General features: G+C 32.9%; 1 protein-coding gene across 1 annotated transcript in view; it reads right to left on the reverse strand.

The window, feature by feature from the left end:
* Nucleotides 1-18,441, reverse strand: part of LOC145239992 (nucleolar pre-ribosomal-associated protein 1-like) — a 142,866-nt gene that overhangs the window by 17,881 nt on the left and 106,544 nt on the right. Inside the window, exons 25-29 of the mRNA XM_080103575.1 lie at nt 13,939-14,002; nt 11,455-11,611; nt 9,339-9,435; nt 6,534-6,806; nt 675-781 (exon numbers count right to left, since the gene is read on the reverse strand). Coding sequence (XP_079959701.1) covers nt 675-781; nt 6,534-6,806; nt 9,339-9,435; nt 11,455-11,611; nt 13,939-14,002 — 698 coding nt within the window. The remainder of the gene's footprint in view (nt 1-674; nt 782-6,533; nt 6,807-9,338; nt 9,436-11,454; nt 11,612-13,938; nt 14,003-18,441) is intronic.

Consider the following 18,441-nt stretch of genomic DNA (forward strand, 5'->3'; position numbering starts at 1 on the left):
TGCCCTCATTTGGGCTCATCAGTAAGACACATGCGAACTCAAGATTCAAAACCCGAGCCTCTTACATTCGGGGCAAGCACTCTACCAACTGAGCAAACATGCCTCACACAATAAAGTCTTATTAACCATCATAGATCAAGCAAACCGCAACGAAATCAGACAGTGGAATGAACCTACCTTCGTCTCGAACAAGGGATGTGATCATCGCAATCAGCCTTAACACAAGTGTTTGCTCAGTTGGTAGAGTACTCGCCTCACATGCAAGAGGCTCGGGTTTCAAATCCCGAGTTTGGATATGTCTAACTGATGAGCCCAAATGAGAGCGAAACTCGAGTCTTGGACTTCCGGTTTGTTGGCTTTCGAGGCTCTTGTGAGCTGCGATGTTATCTAGCTGTGGAAATAATTTTTCCATTAAGTATTCATTTTTGTTAAAAAGAGGATTTTAAATTTAATTTTTATTTTAGGCTATTGCATTTGTTATTTTGATTAATCTAAAAAAAATAATTTCCAATCAGGAAAAATAAAAATTTAAAAAAAAAAAGTGTTGGGGTGGGGGGGGGGGGTGAATTTCAAAACTTTGAACATAACTATACTTATGTAAACTATTTAGTTTCGATTTACAAAAATCAAAGATAAAATCCTTTAAAAAATATATGGCAAAGTAAAAAACGTACTTGAAGACTTGAACTGCTAAACAAACGGAAGAATTCCGAGATCAGATTCGTTTGCATGCACGGCTTCACCATGAGAGGAGCTGTAAGTGCTGGGTACAAAACATGTCCTGTAGAGAAAAAAAATGATCAAAGCGATAAAATAACCACACAAATAATTAAAAACAGATGTTGTGCAAATTTATGTTGACAAGATTTATCCTCTTTGATATGAGTCCTTGAAATCAAACTCAGGAGTTCCTAAGCGTATTAATGTATAATTGAAAATAAAGATGTGATATTTTAATCAGATGCATCTGAACATCACAAGTTAAATTAGCTGAAACATTATGAAAACAACATACAAGATTAGAAGAGTCTGAATAATTTGAAACCTCAATTAAAAATTAGATCAAACAAGATTTGAATTTTGTTGAAAAATGCCAACGCTTGCACCAGCAACTATTAGGCCATTTGCAATTTGTCTGCTGGAATTTCCAATGAAATTTAATAAAATTTGCAAAATGTGGTAAAACTAATATTAAAAATCGATTCGAAGATAGTGGCATTGTGGAAAAAAATGTAAAATTTCTTTATGCACACAAAGTGGGAAATTTCTGTGATAATTGTTGCTAAGTTTGAAGTAGCATGTTAACCTATGAAGTAAAGCTTGATTTTGTGACTGGGTTCGAGTTTCATGACTAGCAGTGATTCTTACTTCCTATACTGATGATTGCGTAAGCATAAAACACTAGTAGCAATACACATAAAAAAATTGAAATAGCTTAAACTATTTAAATATTGGTATACATAGAAAGAGCTTGATGAGCTAAGAAAGAATCTTTTTAAATTTTAAAAATCCGATTAAAATTAAGGAAGTTATGACTATTTTTGTACCTCACACATTTGGATATTTTCCCCTCTTTAAGACCATATGCGTTTCGTCACATTTTTTACACTACTTTTTCAGTAAAAATGTCATATCTTTGTTAAAACACAAGATTAAGCAATGAAATTCACCATATAAGTGTATCTTTGTACAAGGAATCAGAATATGCGACTGAAAATCTCCAAAAGTTCATGGTTTCCAAATAATCTGCAGTAAATGTGCATAAATATGCTGCAATTCCTTAAAAATGCCATGTATTCATAAACAGAAAAGAAGTTGGAGAACTCAAAGTTGAATTGTAATGTGCTTTATGTACAAAAAACTTAAATCTAAACATAGGACCTTTAAAAATGAATATATTGCAATACTTCTTTGGTATTATTGTAGATTAACACCTTCTGTTTAACCCCACCCAACCCCTTCTGACCACCCCTCCAAAATGTGATTCTACCTCTTTAGGCAATTATGTATGACATGCCATGAAAAACTTTAATGAAAGATGAACAAATTATTTTAGAATTTAATATAAAATAATTCCCCATTGCAGGTCATTCTAGCGTTTTAAGGGAGTTAACTGGTTTTTTTTTATGGGAGATAAATCCTGTTTGCTTTTTATTTTATTGTTTTTAAGACGATTATGTGTGGTTTTTAAGAGGGTTTCTATGCAATGAGAATATGGGGAGGGTTGCCATTCGGACTTTGAATTAATTATAGGGCTAAGGAAAATTATGTGTGAACATACTGAAGACTTGACAGAAACAAAAACAATATTAGAGGGGGGGGGCAGTTAGTTTCACAAAAATTTAATGCAAAATAATTCATCATTTCCAGCATTTTAGGACAGTTAACCAATTTATTTTTTATATGCATTTTTCTTTAAAGAAGGATCTACTTTTTGCTTGTTTGTTTTAGATGCTTGTATGTGGCTTACAGAGGTATTTTGTTGGGGGGGGGGGCTTGCCACTCGAACTTAGTGTTATTGTTAGGGTTAAAGAGTGTTTTAGGAGGAGACTTGCCACACATAACTTTAGTAGGTGGGTTGCTAACAGTATTTTGTTTTACTATTTATTTTTAAGTCATTATCAAGACTTCAAATATTTAAATGTCAACTAACTGACATTTGTCTTGTTCTCAGGAAATGCTCAACAGTCAACACTATTTATGCGTTTGTATTACTTGCCATAGAGGTACGAAAAAGTTGTCCAAAAAATAAAAAAAAATAAAATTATAACAAATAAATGTTATGCAAAGCATGTTTTTATTTAATGTAACATGTTTATTCAGCTCGAAAAACATACAGTGCTTACCGATGTATTGGAAAGTTAAAAATGGCGGCCGACTATCTCTTTCACATGGTAAGTTTGGGAAAATGAGTTAAAAATAAAAAAAACTAGACAAAATACTGTCAAAAACCCGCCAAATATATATCTGCCTATGTCACGGTAACATATATTGAGCGAGTTTCTAACATTATTTTGTCTGGTTTTTTATTTATAACTCATTTTCCCAAACTTACCACCTCAAAGAGAGAGTCGGCCGCCATTTAAAATTTTCCAAAACATCGGTAAACACTGTTTTTCGAGCTGAATAAACATGTTACATTAAATATAAACACTAAAAACATATCCAGTTAGGTAGAAAAGTAACTTATCTTGCCTTTGATAACATTTATTTGTTATATATTTGTTTTTTGACAACTTTTTCGAATCTGTGTGTATAGTAATACAATCGAGATTTTCATACATCTTTTGATTTTGAAAAAACATTTGTGGCTGTTCGCAGTAAAAGTGTTTTAATTCACTGTTCAAAACTAATGCAATGAATAAAAGTGCATGCAAGCTATATATCTACAAAAGTTTACTTGTTTTTTTTTTTTAACAATGTTTTTAAATTTGACCAGAAATGTGAGAAATTATAATGGATTCATAATGCTGAATTGGTTGGGATTGTTGTTATTATACATTCTGAAAACCGAATAGTTCTAAACTAATGTTATTCTGATAACAAAATAGCTCTAATTAAACATATCAGAACATTTATATTCATATTTTCATGTTTTTCTTAATTCGTTCATGAATAAAAATTAAAGAACGCGTGTTGTTTATACTGTGCTACGACTAATACTACAACTGCTGCATGTTGCTGCTGCTACTAATACTAATTTGACCAAACTTGAAAAATAATCAATTTTTTCGGGTAGATCCTTTTAAATTATTATCAATTACCGCGGTCCTACTCAACATAGAATAATACTTTTAATTGATAAAGATAGTAAAAAGAATGATTTACTTACTAGTGGGTGTCCGATGAAATATTTTTTCAAAATGTTCAATACTCGTCATATTAAAGTCTTATTTTTAACACAACAAAAAAAGAAATGATCAAAAATATTTCCGACACTTGACAGTATTAAGATTAACACCTCTTCTGATTGGTTTCCAAATTTCATAACGAAATTCTTCATACAATCATAGTACGAGCCTTTAGAAAACAGGGAGGGTCATTATAAAACCTTACCGAAAACGCCATTTTATGATGTTCACATTTTTATCACTTTATTTGCTTAAAACTCTTAAAATATATAATGTACATTCATATTTATTAATTCATTTGAAAGTATATTCATTTCCGAACAAAACAGTAGTAATTTGAAGACTTGAAGTGCTTTGGTTTAAAAAATATGGCTATTTTAGTAGAACTACCTTGAAATCTGTAATTATCCAAAGCGTTTTTTTGATCTGTGTGTATTACTAACACTAGTGTCCATAGGTATAAAATAATTGTTAATATTCATAAAAATATTATTGTTATATAAATTTATGGGAGAGTCCATTGCATTGTGTGTGTGTGTGTGTGTGTGTGTGTGTGTGTGTGTATATATATATATATATATATATATATATATATATATATATATATATATATATATATATATATACACACACACACACATATATACAATAAAAATAAAATCTTCTTGAAGTTACATATTTGGATTTTACCATCACTGGATTATTTATCTTCCACCAGACTATCCATTCATGTGTAATCACCTTTTTCTTCACCATATTCCCTCTGCTTCACTTTTTTTGTTTTCAAGTAAGATCTTTGACTTACTTGTTTCATCAAATACTTTTGCATGCAAAATCCGATCCCGCATTTTGCTAATTCCTACCCTCTGATGAGAAGGAAAGTATTTCTTCGAAACTCCGCGGATTAACGACTATTCACTTATCTAGTGTTTCCTTTTCAGATTAAATATGTTTTTAACTCATTTCAAAGTGTTTTTTTAACATGTTTTATTAACTGTTTACTCGTATATATATATATATACACATAAATACAGGAGATAATAAGAGTGGAAAATGAAGTCACAAAAACTATATATTGGTAAATCTCATTCATTTATTTGATAAAGGTATACATACATTTAGTTGGGGGATAAAGAGGACTCTTTATGCCAAGGTATTTCGAAGCCTAATGCTTCTCATCAGAAGAGTAGAGAAGGTGCTAGGTAACATAATGGGGATGTGACGTCTAGCGAGGGATTCATCAGGAGCAAAATAAATTAATCAAATTACTGATGTCGTTAGGAGAAACTATATTGAATTCTAAGATAAAGGAGGAGCGTATTATATAAAGTGTAGTGCAAAAAGGTGTATAGGGTTTCTATCATAGTCTTAAATAATGCAGGTGGTTTATGAGTTTAAGACTCAAGGGAAGGTATAGGAGTGGTTGGGTTGTTGGTCTATTTTATCTGTATGTAAGATGTATAGTGTCTATGTAGGAGGTTTACGGTGAAATTTGTTGAGCTTTATATTATCCCGATAAGTCTCCTCTTACAAAATTGAATTTACTCTCTTCTTCAAACTCTTCAAGTTATTTTTTTTTTAAATTCAATTTTCACCCCAAACAAGGCACAATGCCACTTTGAAGCAGGGGCCTACTATCAGGGACTTAATTAGCAGAGTCATTATGAAGGGAGACGAGTAGAAAGATGTTTGTTAACATTACACTTGAACTTCTGCATATCAGTGCAGTTGGGAAAGCAGAATCCCGGAAGGGAGTTCACTTCAGTCGAAGATTTCAGAAGTCAAGGGGCCCACAACCTGGGGCTAACACTTGGACTCTATATGAGATACATAGATATTCGAATGTTGCATTTAAGTTCTTTATCTCTTAAACACTGAGTTAGTAAAGAAATTGAGAGCATAATTTTCCTCTCCCCAATTAATCATTTTTATACATGGCAGTATATCTTTCATTTTGGTCTCTTGGTCTTAATGGATTCCAGGACAAGAATTTATCTAGTCTGGTGGAGTATCCAGCTTCGTGCTATTACTTGAGGTAACATCACTTGGAGAAGGTGCACCATTCATTGTGAAAGCTAATATGAGTCAGACATAGTGAGGAGATCTTATTTGGGCTGCAAATACTATGTGATTTTGAATATATGGTCAGGGTTTACTTCTAAGGAAAAGTATCCTCACGGCAGGTTGTTCTGACAAACCCTGTACAGAAAGACCTTAGACACTCAAGGATAGTGTCTAATAGGCGCGTGTGTGTGTGTGTGTGTGTGTAAATATTCAATAAAGAATTGGCTCTGTGACAATAAATATAAAATTTGCATGGACTGAAATATATTTAAACATATTTTATGCCTGGCAAGGTCCCCTCCCTCTCTACTTATGTAAAATAATTAAAAAAAGAACAAAACTTACATCATAACTTCCATCTGTGACTATAATTCTATAATTCAAACAATCAAAATTGTTTTTAGATTAACAAATTTTCTTTTTTTTTTAATTGTTTACTCCTTTTAAACCTGAGTAAATAATTGTTGATGAGAGTTTTTTTTAATTCTATGGGATCATATACACACAACAATGATGATTGCAAAAAAAAAAAAAAAAAAAAAAAAAAAAAAAAAAAAATGAAGTGATCCTTCAAATAGTTCAGGACAACACCAACAAGTGAGAATATCTTTTTCGTACCTTCGTTCAGGAGAATTTGGCAGATTCTCATCATGTAAATTGCACTCACAAACGGTAGTTTCATGTTCTCGTCTGGTAAACTGTTTCGCAGATACTGCAGCAAATAAAGATATTGATCCTTGCGATGGAACAGAGATCCCTTCAGTTGCTCTTCCAGTCGAATGAGAATGTGGTAAGCTGCAGCTCGCATGTTCGGATCGTGGCTACTGAGAGCCACCAACGTGTAACCCAAACAATTCTTCATTATGAAATGCAAAGAACGCAATTTATTGTCTGAAATCAGAGAAAAAAAAAATGGTTAAAGTTCCAATCGTACCCAAAGTCGGCCAGAGGATTAGTTGGCCAAATCGCTGCGAGACAACAACTATTGACGGCAGTAATTACTGAGGATACAGTAAAGAGACTCAGAATCTCTATCCCGTCGCAGTTAACCACCTGATGAAGACCAGAGGAATAGTTGGCTGAAACATTGTGAAACAAAAACAACAGCTCGCAAATAAATAAATTGGTCACTTATATTTTTTATTTTTTTGTGGACTGTTATCCTCATTGTCTAGAGAGTAAGAGAAATTATTGACAACGGTTGTAACTAAACAAGTGTCTGTTGTGAATGTCCCACAGTAACAACCAAAGATTAAAGTTCAATTGAACACCTGCCATGCAGAGATAGTAGAGAGGAGGATAGGGCATTGTCTACAAAATTTAAAATTTGGTTTTGTAATGTGTCAAAGCAGGAGAGGATGTTCATGGTAGTCACTACTTATCAAGGCCCGGAAGCCACTCGGGGAAAGGATTATTGTGTGTACAGTAATCAATGAGATAATATTGTAGTAATCGTTAGTAATGGAGATTTGATAAAGTGTCTTACTTAAGAGGGCGGTTTATCAGGAATTTGTTTATGTTGAACTTGAAGACATCCAAGTTGTAGTCAGGTGGGAAACAGGCAAACGGAAAAGAGTTCCATATGCGTGCACTTCTAAGAAAGAAGCTTTGTTCAGGAAATCTAAGTTTTGATTAAGGCACAGATAAAGAGTGAGGAAAATTGTTGACAGTGGACATTGCACTCACAAACGGGTGTTTTTCGTAAAATATTGGCGAGGGGGGACCGGAGATTGGAGCTCAGACAAGCACCTGCCATGGAAATAACGATAAAACAAAGACAGGCTCGCAACGTCTTTTCTGTGGGAGAGAGGTTGCAGGGAAGAGAAAAGGGCATTCCCCACTAAGCCACAAAGTCGATTTTGTACTCTGTCAAGGCAGGATAGGCTGTTTTTAGCAGCTCCTGCTTAGATGTGGCAGCAGTATTCCATCCTTGGATGTATTTGGCTTTTATATACATAGAGAATTGCATCAGCAGTGAGATATCCTCAGGAGCGGTAGAAGGATCCTACTATTTTTCCAGCAACCTTGGCAACAGACTTGATGTACGTGTTCCATTTCAGATCAGGAGTAAAGGTCAATTCCAGAAGCTTGTCAAAACATGGAGCCTCCCCAAGACGAGAGCCATCCATTTCAATTGGTTCTTATCAAGGTAGAGGATTGTGTCGGGAGCAATAGAATGATCAAATCATTTTTCCAGTAAACTTGGCGTCTTCCATTTCAAGTCAGGAGTGAAGATTAGTTTAAAAAGCTTGTCAAAGCAGAGTTCTTCCTCAAGACTACGCACATTCATTTCAATTTGGTGAAAAGCTTTGTATTGGAGGCATTAAAATTGGCCATCTTTTCTGCATTGCACAACATGTGCAAGGTCAAAAGAGGTCACAAGAATCTATGGAGATAATATGAAACCAAATTTAACATGCACATCATAACTAGAGATCATGTGGGTTCTATATATTTATATTTAGGTGTGGGTGCGTATCAAAAAAATAATAAGAGTTGGACATTTTTTTTTTTACATAAGTTTTAATTTCATTAGAAGTAGAGCTAACGTGTCCAGGAAGTTGTGTCATGGGAGGAAATCTGAAGTGACACGTAGTGAAGAAAAGTGAAAAGTCTTTCCCTTTAGTTGATTAGCTGAGGGGTTTGGTTGCTTTTTGCAAATCTGTCTTCAAACAAGCACAATGGAAGGTCCTATGTCGAATAGTGAGTACATCAGCTAGTGTTAATCTTGCCAAAGGTTGGACTAAGTCCGAATAGGAAGTTTGGGAAATGAACAATTTCACAGAGAACAGGAAGAAATGGCATGTAAATAAAGAAAAACAAAGAGACATCAAGGGTGACACATGACATCATGGATATCAAGGTGGATAAATAAATTAAGGTTCGGAGTCTGGAAGTTACACAGGACACATGGCCAATAATGTCGTAATAAGTGTAAGGAAAACTTTGATAATCGCCAGGAGCGAAATGTTCGCTGTGTCCACCCAGTTATTCATAAGTTAGTTAATTAGTTAAGAGAATACTAGTCTATCTTTCTCTCTCTCTCTTATGTTAATTTTTTATCTAAAAATGAACATTAAAAGTTTCAAGTCGTATATAAAAAATGTTAAGAATGAAAATGTTACATTATAACACTGGCAAAAGTTGTAAACATTTTCTTACAAAACAAAATAAATATTTGTACAGAAAAAAAAAACAGATCAGATTATAAAAATTGTAATTCATTGAAAGTGCAATTTTCCGTAGAAGTAAGCTTCACTATTCCCGGTTCGATTCAAATCTTTCTATACAACTCGGGAAGGTATACGGAAATTTAAACTGAATTTTTTATTTTATCTACATGACCAGGAATCCATATCGTTCATCAATACCCTTTCCCACTGTACCTTTCTATAATCTGAGAGGAAAGCTTAAAAAACTTACATGGGGCTAACAAATGGCTGAGGACGGGCAAAAGAAAACACGGATCATAACAGCAATCAAGTGATTTCCATTGTTCAGCAGGTGCAACATCCAATGGCTGAAAGATTGGGGGAGATAAACAAAAAAAAAAAAAAAAAAGAAAAAAGAAAAAAAAAAGAAAAAAAAAGAAAAAGAAAAAAAAAAGAAAAAGAAAAAAGAAAAAGAAAGAAAAGTACAATTATAAAAAAGACCTGACAAAAAAAAAACAAAACAAAACAAAAAACAAACATTTTTCATTAAGATAAATTTACTCAACAAAATGGAATATATAATTGCTATCACCGATGCTCGAATCTACATTTTTTGTATATAAAATGATTACATCCCCTCTTAACGTACGAGTAACATCGTTTCACTTGTCTACAAATAATATTAACGAATCGGGAATAATTGCTGTTTTATGGGTGCAAATTGACCAATCAGAAAACGTATCATTGTCTAGTTTTATTTTTTTTAAATCTTGAATAGTATCTTTTTAAACTACTTACATAAAGTGGTATCATGCGTAATTTCTATTAAAAAATTATAATCTATATATTAATACCATAGTAGCTTTAACGTATGTACGTGTGCCATGGTTTCCAGATTATAAATTATAGAAGGTGATAACCTACTATGCACATTAAATTAGTATATAGATACACTAATTTACTGCAAGCATGTTTCACTGTTTATCCTCCTTTTTAATAAATAGGATCTCCTGATCACCAAAGATGAAATGTAAAAAAAAAAAAAAAAAAAAAAAAAAAAAATTAAAAGTGATGTTGCTTTGGGGCCATACGTGAAATTAAAATACATCTCCTTGGTCTTCTAGCTTGGTCTTCAAAGTATAGCATCTGTTCTATCTAAAGATGATATGATATTGTGGGGTTGCCATTTGCACTTGGCAGCATGCATACAATAGAAATATGTCACACACTCTTATAAGGATATTGAAGACAAACCATAATAACCAGAAAAATTCTGACACTACATGAACCAGATTAATTAAATGAATACTTTTACAGTTTTAATAATAATATTGTGAGCTCTCCATTCACACTGAAAGTCTACAGAATGATCAGCAGCAATATATTACATACTAGCGGGGGTACCCGGCGTTGCCCGAGTGTTTGTTTCCGGGACAGGGGGGGAGTTTTAAAAAATGTTATGGTAGGTAAGTAGAAAGGATCAAACCCGGAGTCATGAGTAAAAGTAGGAAAATAAAGTGTGAAAAAAAAACAAACCATCTGCAACGTTAACAGTTCGGCCACCAAGAAAAGTCCATTCCAGCAGTTGTTTAGGAAAAAAAAAAAAACGACTACGGTAGGTCGGCGCGAACGTGAAAATATAACGTGAATTGTCCAGCACGCTAACCACTACGCCACAGAGAACTGCAGCTTAGTTTAGTGATTTTAAATAACTTCACATGAAAGAACTACGAAGCCAAACCGGTGTTCTCTTCTCAACTGTTCCTTGTGAACGATCCCCAAACGGTGTTAAGTGGTGGCAGGGGGAGGAGGAATTTATTAGAGAGAAAATATTTTACCACTTCCATTGATCTTAACCGATTTTGGCCGTGATTTCTCAACAGAAAAAGTATAGAAATCTAAGATTATCGAGGATTTTGAGAAATAATAAGCCTATAACACACCTCAGATATTGTTCTGCCGTTTGTGCATATTATATTTGCATGAAATATCTTGATTTTTAATCCTATTAATGTCAAAATCAGACAGGAAAAAATGAGTTCATTTCATTTATATAGAGATGAAAGATGCCGCTGTGGAATTTTCACAGGTCCCGCTGGTTTTAAATAAAAACGCATTCACGTAATTACGGCTCATGTCAGAAATAATAAAAATGACAACCAAGTAAAATATCTGCTAAAACTATTTTTTACAAAAAAAAAAAAAAAACCTTGAAAAACATTGTTATATCGATCCATCAATCTCGGGAATACAGTTACTTTCCCCTCGAGATTTAATGGAATGAAAGAAAATCTTAAATTGTATTTTAGAAATGAAAATATAGAAAATGGTTTTATGATAACAATTGCGACAAAAAAAAAGGAAAAAAGTTGCAAACATTTACTTACAATTAATTTTCTTTTCACAGGAAAATGAAGGATTGATTTCAGCATTTTTTCAGCATCGATCAGTTCAAAGATTCTGTCCGTAGATGGCAACTTGAGCGTCGATTCCAATTTGGTCAGTTCGTACATTTCGATGACTTTAAATCCCCACAGAAAAGGTCTTTGAAAAAAAAAAAATTTCCTTTCTTTACCAACTTTAATAGCTGGAAAAATTTATGGCTTTGAACAAAGCTAAATACATCAGATACAGAAATGTTTTTCCAATTATATTTCACATTTTATTTACACCCATCTTTTAATTTATGAAGTTTGATGTAACTATAGAGCATATAACAAATAAATGAAAAATACCTATATTCCAAATTTCAAGATGTTCACCATCTTACCATTTATTTCCAACGTTGACATGCACAATCCTTGACAGCACCTGTTTCATTACACAGAAACATTCATGTACTCTTTATGTTAAGTTTTGATTTTATTTCGATATACAGGGTGTTCCAAAAGTCTTGGGCACATTTCAAGTTCTTGTGTTTGCTTAACTATGAATGGTAATAAGATTAAAGTGGTGCCATTTTAAAGCTAAATGCGTTAAGTTTTTTTGTAAGACTATTGATTTTTTTCATTTTTTACAGATCCAGTAATGGCGTTCACTCAATCAGAAAAGGCATTTTGTGGGCTTCAATTTGCAAAAACTGAATTCTGGACACTTGTGCAACGTGCATTTCGCAAAAAAAAAAAGATCTTACATCCTGCAATTTTTTTTTTTGGGGGGGGGGGGAGGATTTGTAAAAGAACTGATCTATGTGCCTCCTATTCCAAAAGATAAGGATCAGCTGAAGGCCCAAATAACAGAAGTTGTTGCAGCCATTGACAATGTAATGCTGTGATACGTTTGGTAAGAATTGGACTATAAGCTTGCTGTGTGTCGTTGGAGCAATAGTGCTTTCATTGAACATCTGTGAACATTCCATGAAGAACTTGAGATTCCAAGTTTTCTGAATATACCAGATACGTTTTTATATCCTAAATAATTCTCAAGATATTCAATGTCAAAATGTGCCCAAGACTTTTGGAACACCCTGTATATATTGGCACCATTCTTTCACTGATACATGTTGGTTCATTTTTTATCTATTTTTCCTACTGACGGACCAGCAATCTAATGTTCTGTTTCAGTGCATATAGAACTGGACATAGATAAATTAAAATTTGCAAATTTATTATGGAAAAGTGGAAAAAAAAAAAAAAAAAAAAAAAAAAACGTTTATAATAACATTTTTTTAAATTCCATCTATACCCTTATACCAATTTAATGTTTTAACGACAGAAAGGCTAAGAATACTGTTAAAAAAAAAAAAAAACGAGATAGGCGTTTTCGATTAATTTGCGGAAAACTGTTTTGGTTGTTCTGTACATGGTAGATGTTGGTATACACACTGGTGTTTTATCGCTCAACAACCCGCGAGAAAATAATAAAAATGTAACAGAAAGATGCCTTCATCTCTCTTTAACCAAAACGTGCTTTAATTGATTACATATGTATACAATCAACCCAAAGGAAACAAGCCGTGCATGCATGGTCCCCCTCTTGTGCTGCATGTGAAATGACGCCACAAAAAATAGTGAAGAAATGATGAATGTGAGAAGTGTGAAGGGCCAATGTTGTCTTCACATTTTCATCAAGTTTCAGAAAAATTTAATGGATTGAGCAAAAGTTATGTGGTAAAAAGTGTCATTTTTTGCAATTTTGGGTCATTTGTGACCCTTTTGAGCTCCTGGAAATGCCGAATCCCAGTGAAAATGGACAAACAGTGCAGTTTCGCGCTTTAAGACATGTATATTTGAATTCAGCACCATGGAAAACCACTATATAGCCATACATATCAAGTTTTTGGGTAATATGAAAAAAGAGCCCCAAAAAGGCATGTTTTTTTTAACCCTAAAAATCCCAGAAGGATGTGAACCAGAATTTTGCCAGGTTCACACATACTGAATTTATATTAAGAACAATGGCCTCCACATTTTGGCCTAGTTTCAGAAAAATCTAATGGATGGATCAAAGTTATGGGGCAAAATGTGTCATTTTTGGCCATTTGGGGGCATTTTTGACCCAAAGGGAATTTTTTACTGTGCACATCTGTTTAATGAAATACAATTTGTGGCAAAATTTCAGGAAAAACTAATGGACGGTTATCTGGCAATCATCCAAATGGATGCACGGATGGACGCACGCCACTGAAAACTTAAGTCCCTCGCCGATAAATTAGCGGACCAAAAGTTATTCACATTGGAGAACTCTAAAAAAACTGATTGGTTGATTGCGACATGGAATTGTTGTACTGACCAATCAGAAATGAGGACAAAAAAAAGAGAAACGATGATTGTGCTGAAAAGGGAGAGAAGAGGAGATTATGAGGAAAGAAACAAACTTCAAAAATAAATACATTTTCTAAAATGGCTGCAACATTTTAAAAGAATACTTACCTAAATTTTGCAAAATCAATACCATTCTCCTCATAAAGATGAATAATCTTCAATAGTTTTTGATCTAAAATGAAACAAATTAAGTGACTTAATATTAGTGGTTTTTAGTTGAAATCAGTTAAAATGTATCATCCTGCAAGTTCAGCTAAAATTATAATTATGAAATTTAATAACAAAAATGATTGATTCCAGTCAATTTTAGATAGTTGCCTACAATCAGGTTTAGATAGATTTGTGTAAATTTAATCCTGCTAAGACTCCGCTCATATCTTAACTGTAGGTGTCTGAAACTCATGGATGACTGCTTGAAACTAATTTTTAGCCTTGCAGCAAACATATCTTCATAGCTCAGGCATTAACATCAAAGGAAAAAGTAAATCATAAGCTAAACGTTTTAGTTGTGATTCTCAGTGGTGGTGCACAAGTCATTTTTTTTTTTTTAACTTTTAAATCATTACTATATATTGGGTCCAATATAACATAATAATAAATACGAAATCTGATATAATCAAAATATCATATTTCAGCATATTTTAAGACTGGGCAATGCCGGGCGGCCTGCCAGTAACTCTGAAAAGAGACCCATTCAATCTTCTCCCTAATGCTTGTGACATTAAAGCCCTGCATCTTTCAATATTTCAGTTACACATAAGTAAAGAAGGGTTCCTACAGATTTTCAATGACTTTTCAAAGTTTTTCAAAAACTCCAGACAAAATTTATGTTTTCAAAACAAAATTTGAGGTTTGTTTTACAATTTACAACACTCGAAAAAGTGGTAAAAAAAAAAATCAAATATACAACAATTGTGTAAAAAAAAAATTACTTTACAACCTACCTGCATTATTTTTGGGCATTTTTAAGTAGTTTTAAATATTTTTTTTATTTCATCTCAAATATTAACTCTTTTTACGACTTAAATTTCCAACCAAGATAGCAATTTTTTAAATTTTGTTTTTGTCCATTTTTTTCCGCTCGGCCAGTTTCATTTTAAATTATCACGTTTTTTAAGGGGACGGGGGCATTTTTTTTATTTATAGCAACCATCATTACTCATCTTCCCCCAAAAGATTATATTATATCGATGCCTCCGTTCAGTCTCGAAAGACAGAAGATAACCCTGTAGGGGCAGCTGCATGTGCATGTATCGGCACTGTTTTAGTTCAGGGGCAAGGAGAATCCAGGACGAGGTAAACGGAAAGAACATACAGCATCTGGAAGTCCGAAATGGTCACCCATTTAGTACTGACCAGGTTCAATGTTGCTTAACTTCGGTAATCCAGCAGGAACTGGTGTGTCAATGTGATCATGCCGTATTATATTACCAATAAAAGCAAAAATAAAGGGAGATTTGATGCCCTTTATAAAAAAACGGACAATAAACAATTTGATAATTGAAAACTAGTCTGTCAGGGCTGAAAAAATTAAAGTTTCATCCGTTTATCCTGAGTTTGGTTTTGTGATAATAGGACATATTTTCAGTATTTAAAAAAATATTTTAATGGTAATTTTATTAATAATTAACAGATAATTTCATAGTATTTATTTGGATTTTATTTTTGATATTTCAACAAATTTTTAGTGGATATAAAGAATACAATTTTCAAGACATTTATTTTCAAGAAATCTTTTCAAGACAAAAATTAAAATTTAAGGAAGCATGTGGTCACACCGCAATTTCTACGAAATAAGGAAAATATAAGATCAGAACTTTTTGTTGAGTTTTAGACATTTGCAAAGAGTTGCTTTTTTTTAAAAATTGTTTTGAAATCATTTTCAGTCCAACCCGGGGGAACAAAGCAGATTGTCTTGTAAAAATGTAAACAAACAATTACAACTTTTCTTAGATTAAGGCAATAAAACAAAGGAATGGTCACATTCAATGCTGCCAAAACTAAACTTGTTTCCTTCAATAATTACAAGAAAACTTGTTTCCTTCAATAATTACAAGAAAACTTGTTTCCTTCAATAATTACAAGAAAACTTGTTTCCTTCAATAATTACAAGAAAACTTGTTTCCTTCAATAATTACAAGAAAACTTGTTTCCTTCAATAATTACAAGAAAACTTGTTTCCTTCAATAATTACAAGAAAACTTGTTTCCTTCAATAATTACAAGAAAACTTGTTTCCTTCAATAATTACAAGAAAACTTGTTTCCTTCAATAATTACAAGAAAACTTGTTTCCTTCAATAATTACAAGAAAACTTGTTTCCTTCAATAATTACAAGAAAACTTGTTTCCTTCAATAATTACAAGAAAACTTGTTTCCTTCAATAATTACAAGAAAACTTGTTTCCTTCAATAATTACAAGAAAACTTGTTTCCTTCAATAATTACAAGAAAACTTGTTTCCTTCAATAATTACAAGAAAACTTGTTTCCATCAATAATTACAAGAAAACTTGTTTCCTTCAATAATTACAAGAAAACTTGTTTCCTTCAATAATTACAAGAAACCTTCCCCACCACCAATAGCTATGGTCAATGACTCTTTATCTGAAAGTACATCTTTTAAACTCCTCGGCCTAACGTTCACACGAAATAGGAGTTGGAACAATTACATTGAGAACATTGCCAGGACCGCAGCGAAGAAGATGGGTTCTCTCTACCATGCTAGAAAGCTAATAACGCCTGGAAGTATCCTATACCTCTAGAAGGCCACCATTCGTCCATGTATCGAGTATTGTTGTCATATTGGGGTGGGTGCATCTACTACTAGTCTCTCACTCATAGACAAGGTCCAAAAGAGAGTCACCAATCTGATAGCCTCTGTCCCATCGACGAAATGCTGCATCCCTCTGCCTGTTCTACAATGCTCTGGCGAACTACAAGCACTTGTGCACGTAGACGTAAATAACCCCGATAAACCCGACAAGCAGCAAAATCCCACCCCTTCACAGTTGAGACCTCTAGATGTAAAAGAGCCTTTTACTCCAATAGTTTCTTTCCCAGAACAGCTAGACTTTGGAATTCCCTTCCGGGTCCCTGCTTCCCCAACTGTAGTGACATGCAAAAGTTCAAGCGTAACTTGAACCAACATCTTGCTGCCCAACTCCCTACACAGTACCCCTGATGCTTATGTACCTGGTAGTAGCCCCCTACAACAAAGTGGCAATGTGCCTTGTTTGGGGTGAAAATGCAATAAAAAAATAAAAAAAAACTAATGATTTCACTTTCAAATGTTTATGGAAATGTACAATTTTTTTTTTCAGTACTCCTCGCAGGAAGAGAGAGGGGGTTAAGCAGAATAAAATTTTTACTACTATCTGTTTTATATGAATAGCAATTAATCCGAACATTTGTAGATTTTGAGCAAAATATAGCAAAGGAAATATAAAAAAAAAAAAAATTATGGTTTGGAGAAAACCAGAGTTTTCTGTGTTAATCGTTATATCGTGGAAAATAGTGGTGGGACGATTAATCGGAATCGGAATCGTTAATCGTAAGAATCGTGTATTTTGGGAGGTATCGGGATCGGAATCGCATCGTTAAAAAATACCTTAATTTTCCGATTCCTTCATTACGATTCTTTTAGTCTGATGTTGAAAAAAAGAAAACAATTTCCTGATATTTCTAACCGCAAGAGAGAAATAAAAAGAAACCAAAGAAATTCATTATTAACAGGGCAATGCTTAGTGCCCCTCCCTTACAAGGTTCATTCATTCAGATCTATTGTAATCAAAACTACAAAAGAGTTAACTTGAAAAGAAGTATGCAGGGCTCTACATTGCGAGTAAAAATAAAAAAAAAACGCTTATCTTTTTGGCGATTGTTTTTTTTTACTGACAAATCTTCTAATAGTGAATGAAAATGCTTTTTCAACTTATATTTTCTTAAAATAAAACGAGCAAAGTCAAATTATTTAAACAGTAAAAGGTTTAATAGAACAATATACTTTTTTTCTTTTTTTAAAAGAAGGCTTTTGAAAGAAATATCTCTAAAATGAAATTGATCACGTTGTATTATTTCGCAAAGTTTTGACAGTAGTCGGTTTCTTTTGAAGTTTCAAAAAAATCGACCCCATACCTATCTCTTCCAAACCTAAAGTTATTAAATCACCCCTTCGTTAATTTAAGGGTAATTAATTCAATTCAGTCAAGTTTTTTTTTTTAATTTCATTGAAATAAAATCCATTATTTTTTATTTCTCCAGAAAGATAAAACCCTGAATTTGATTATATTAAAAGCAGAATAATATAATTTTTTTTCTAGAATTTTAAATTGAAAATTAAAAGTGTTTTGCGCAGTTTTTTGCCGAACGAAAAAGGAATTAATATATATATTTTTAAAAGGTTTTGTAATCAATTAATTTTTATGTCTAAATAATATTTACGATTAATTAAATAATTTCATTTTAAAAAGTATTTATAAATAGAATTTTACTAAGGACTTATAGTTTAGCAATATTGAACCGCATCAACCATGTGTGAATTGAACATAGTCAACCAAAAAAAAAATTCAAAAGAAAATGCGGGTTTGTATTACTGTACACATAGATTCGAAA

The sequence above is a fragment of the Euprymna scolopes genome, chromosome 19 (genome assembly GCF_053919585.1).
Source record: "Euprymna scolopes isolate OS-2025 chromosome 19, ASM5391958v1, whole genome shotgun sequence".
Classification (NCBI taxonomy): domain Eukaryota; kingdom Metazoa; phylum Mollusca; class Cephalopoda; order Sepiida; family Sepiolidae; genus Euprymna; species Euprymna scolopes.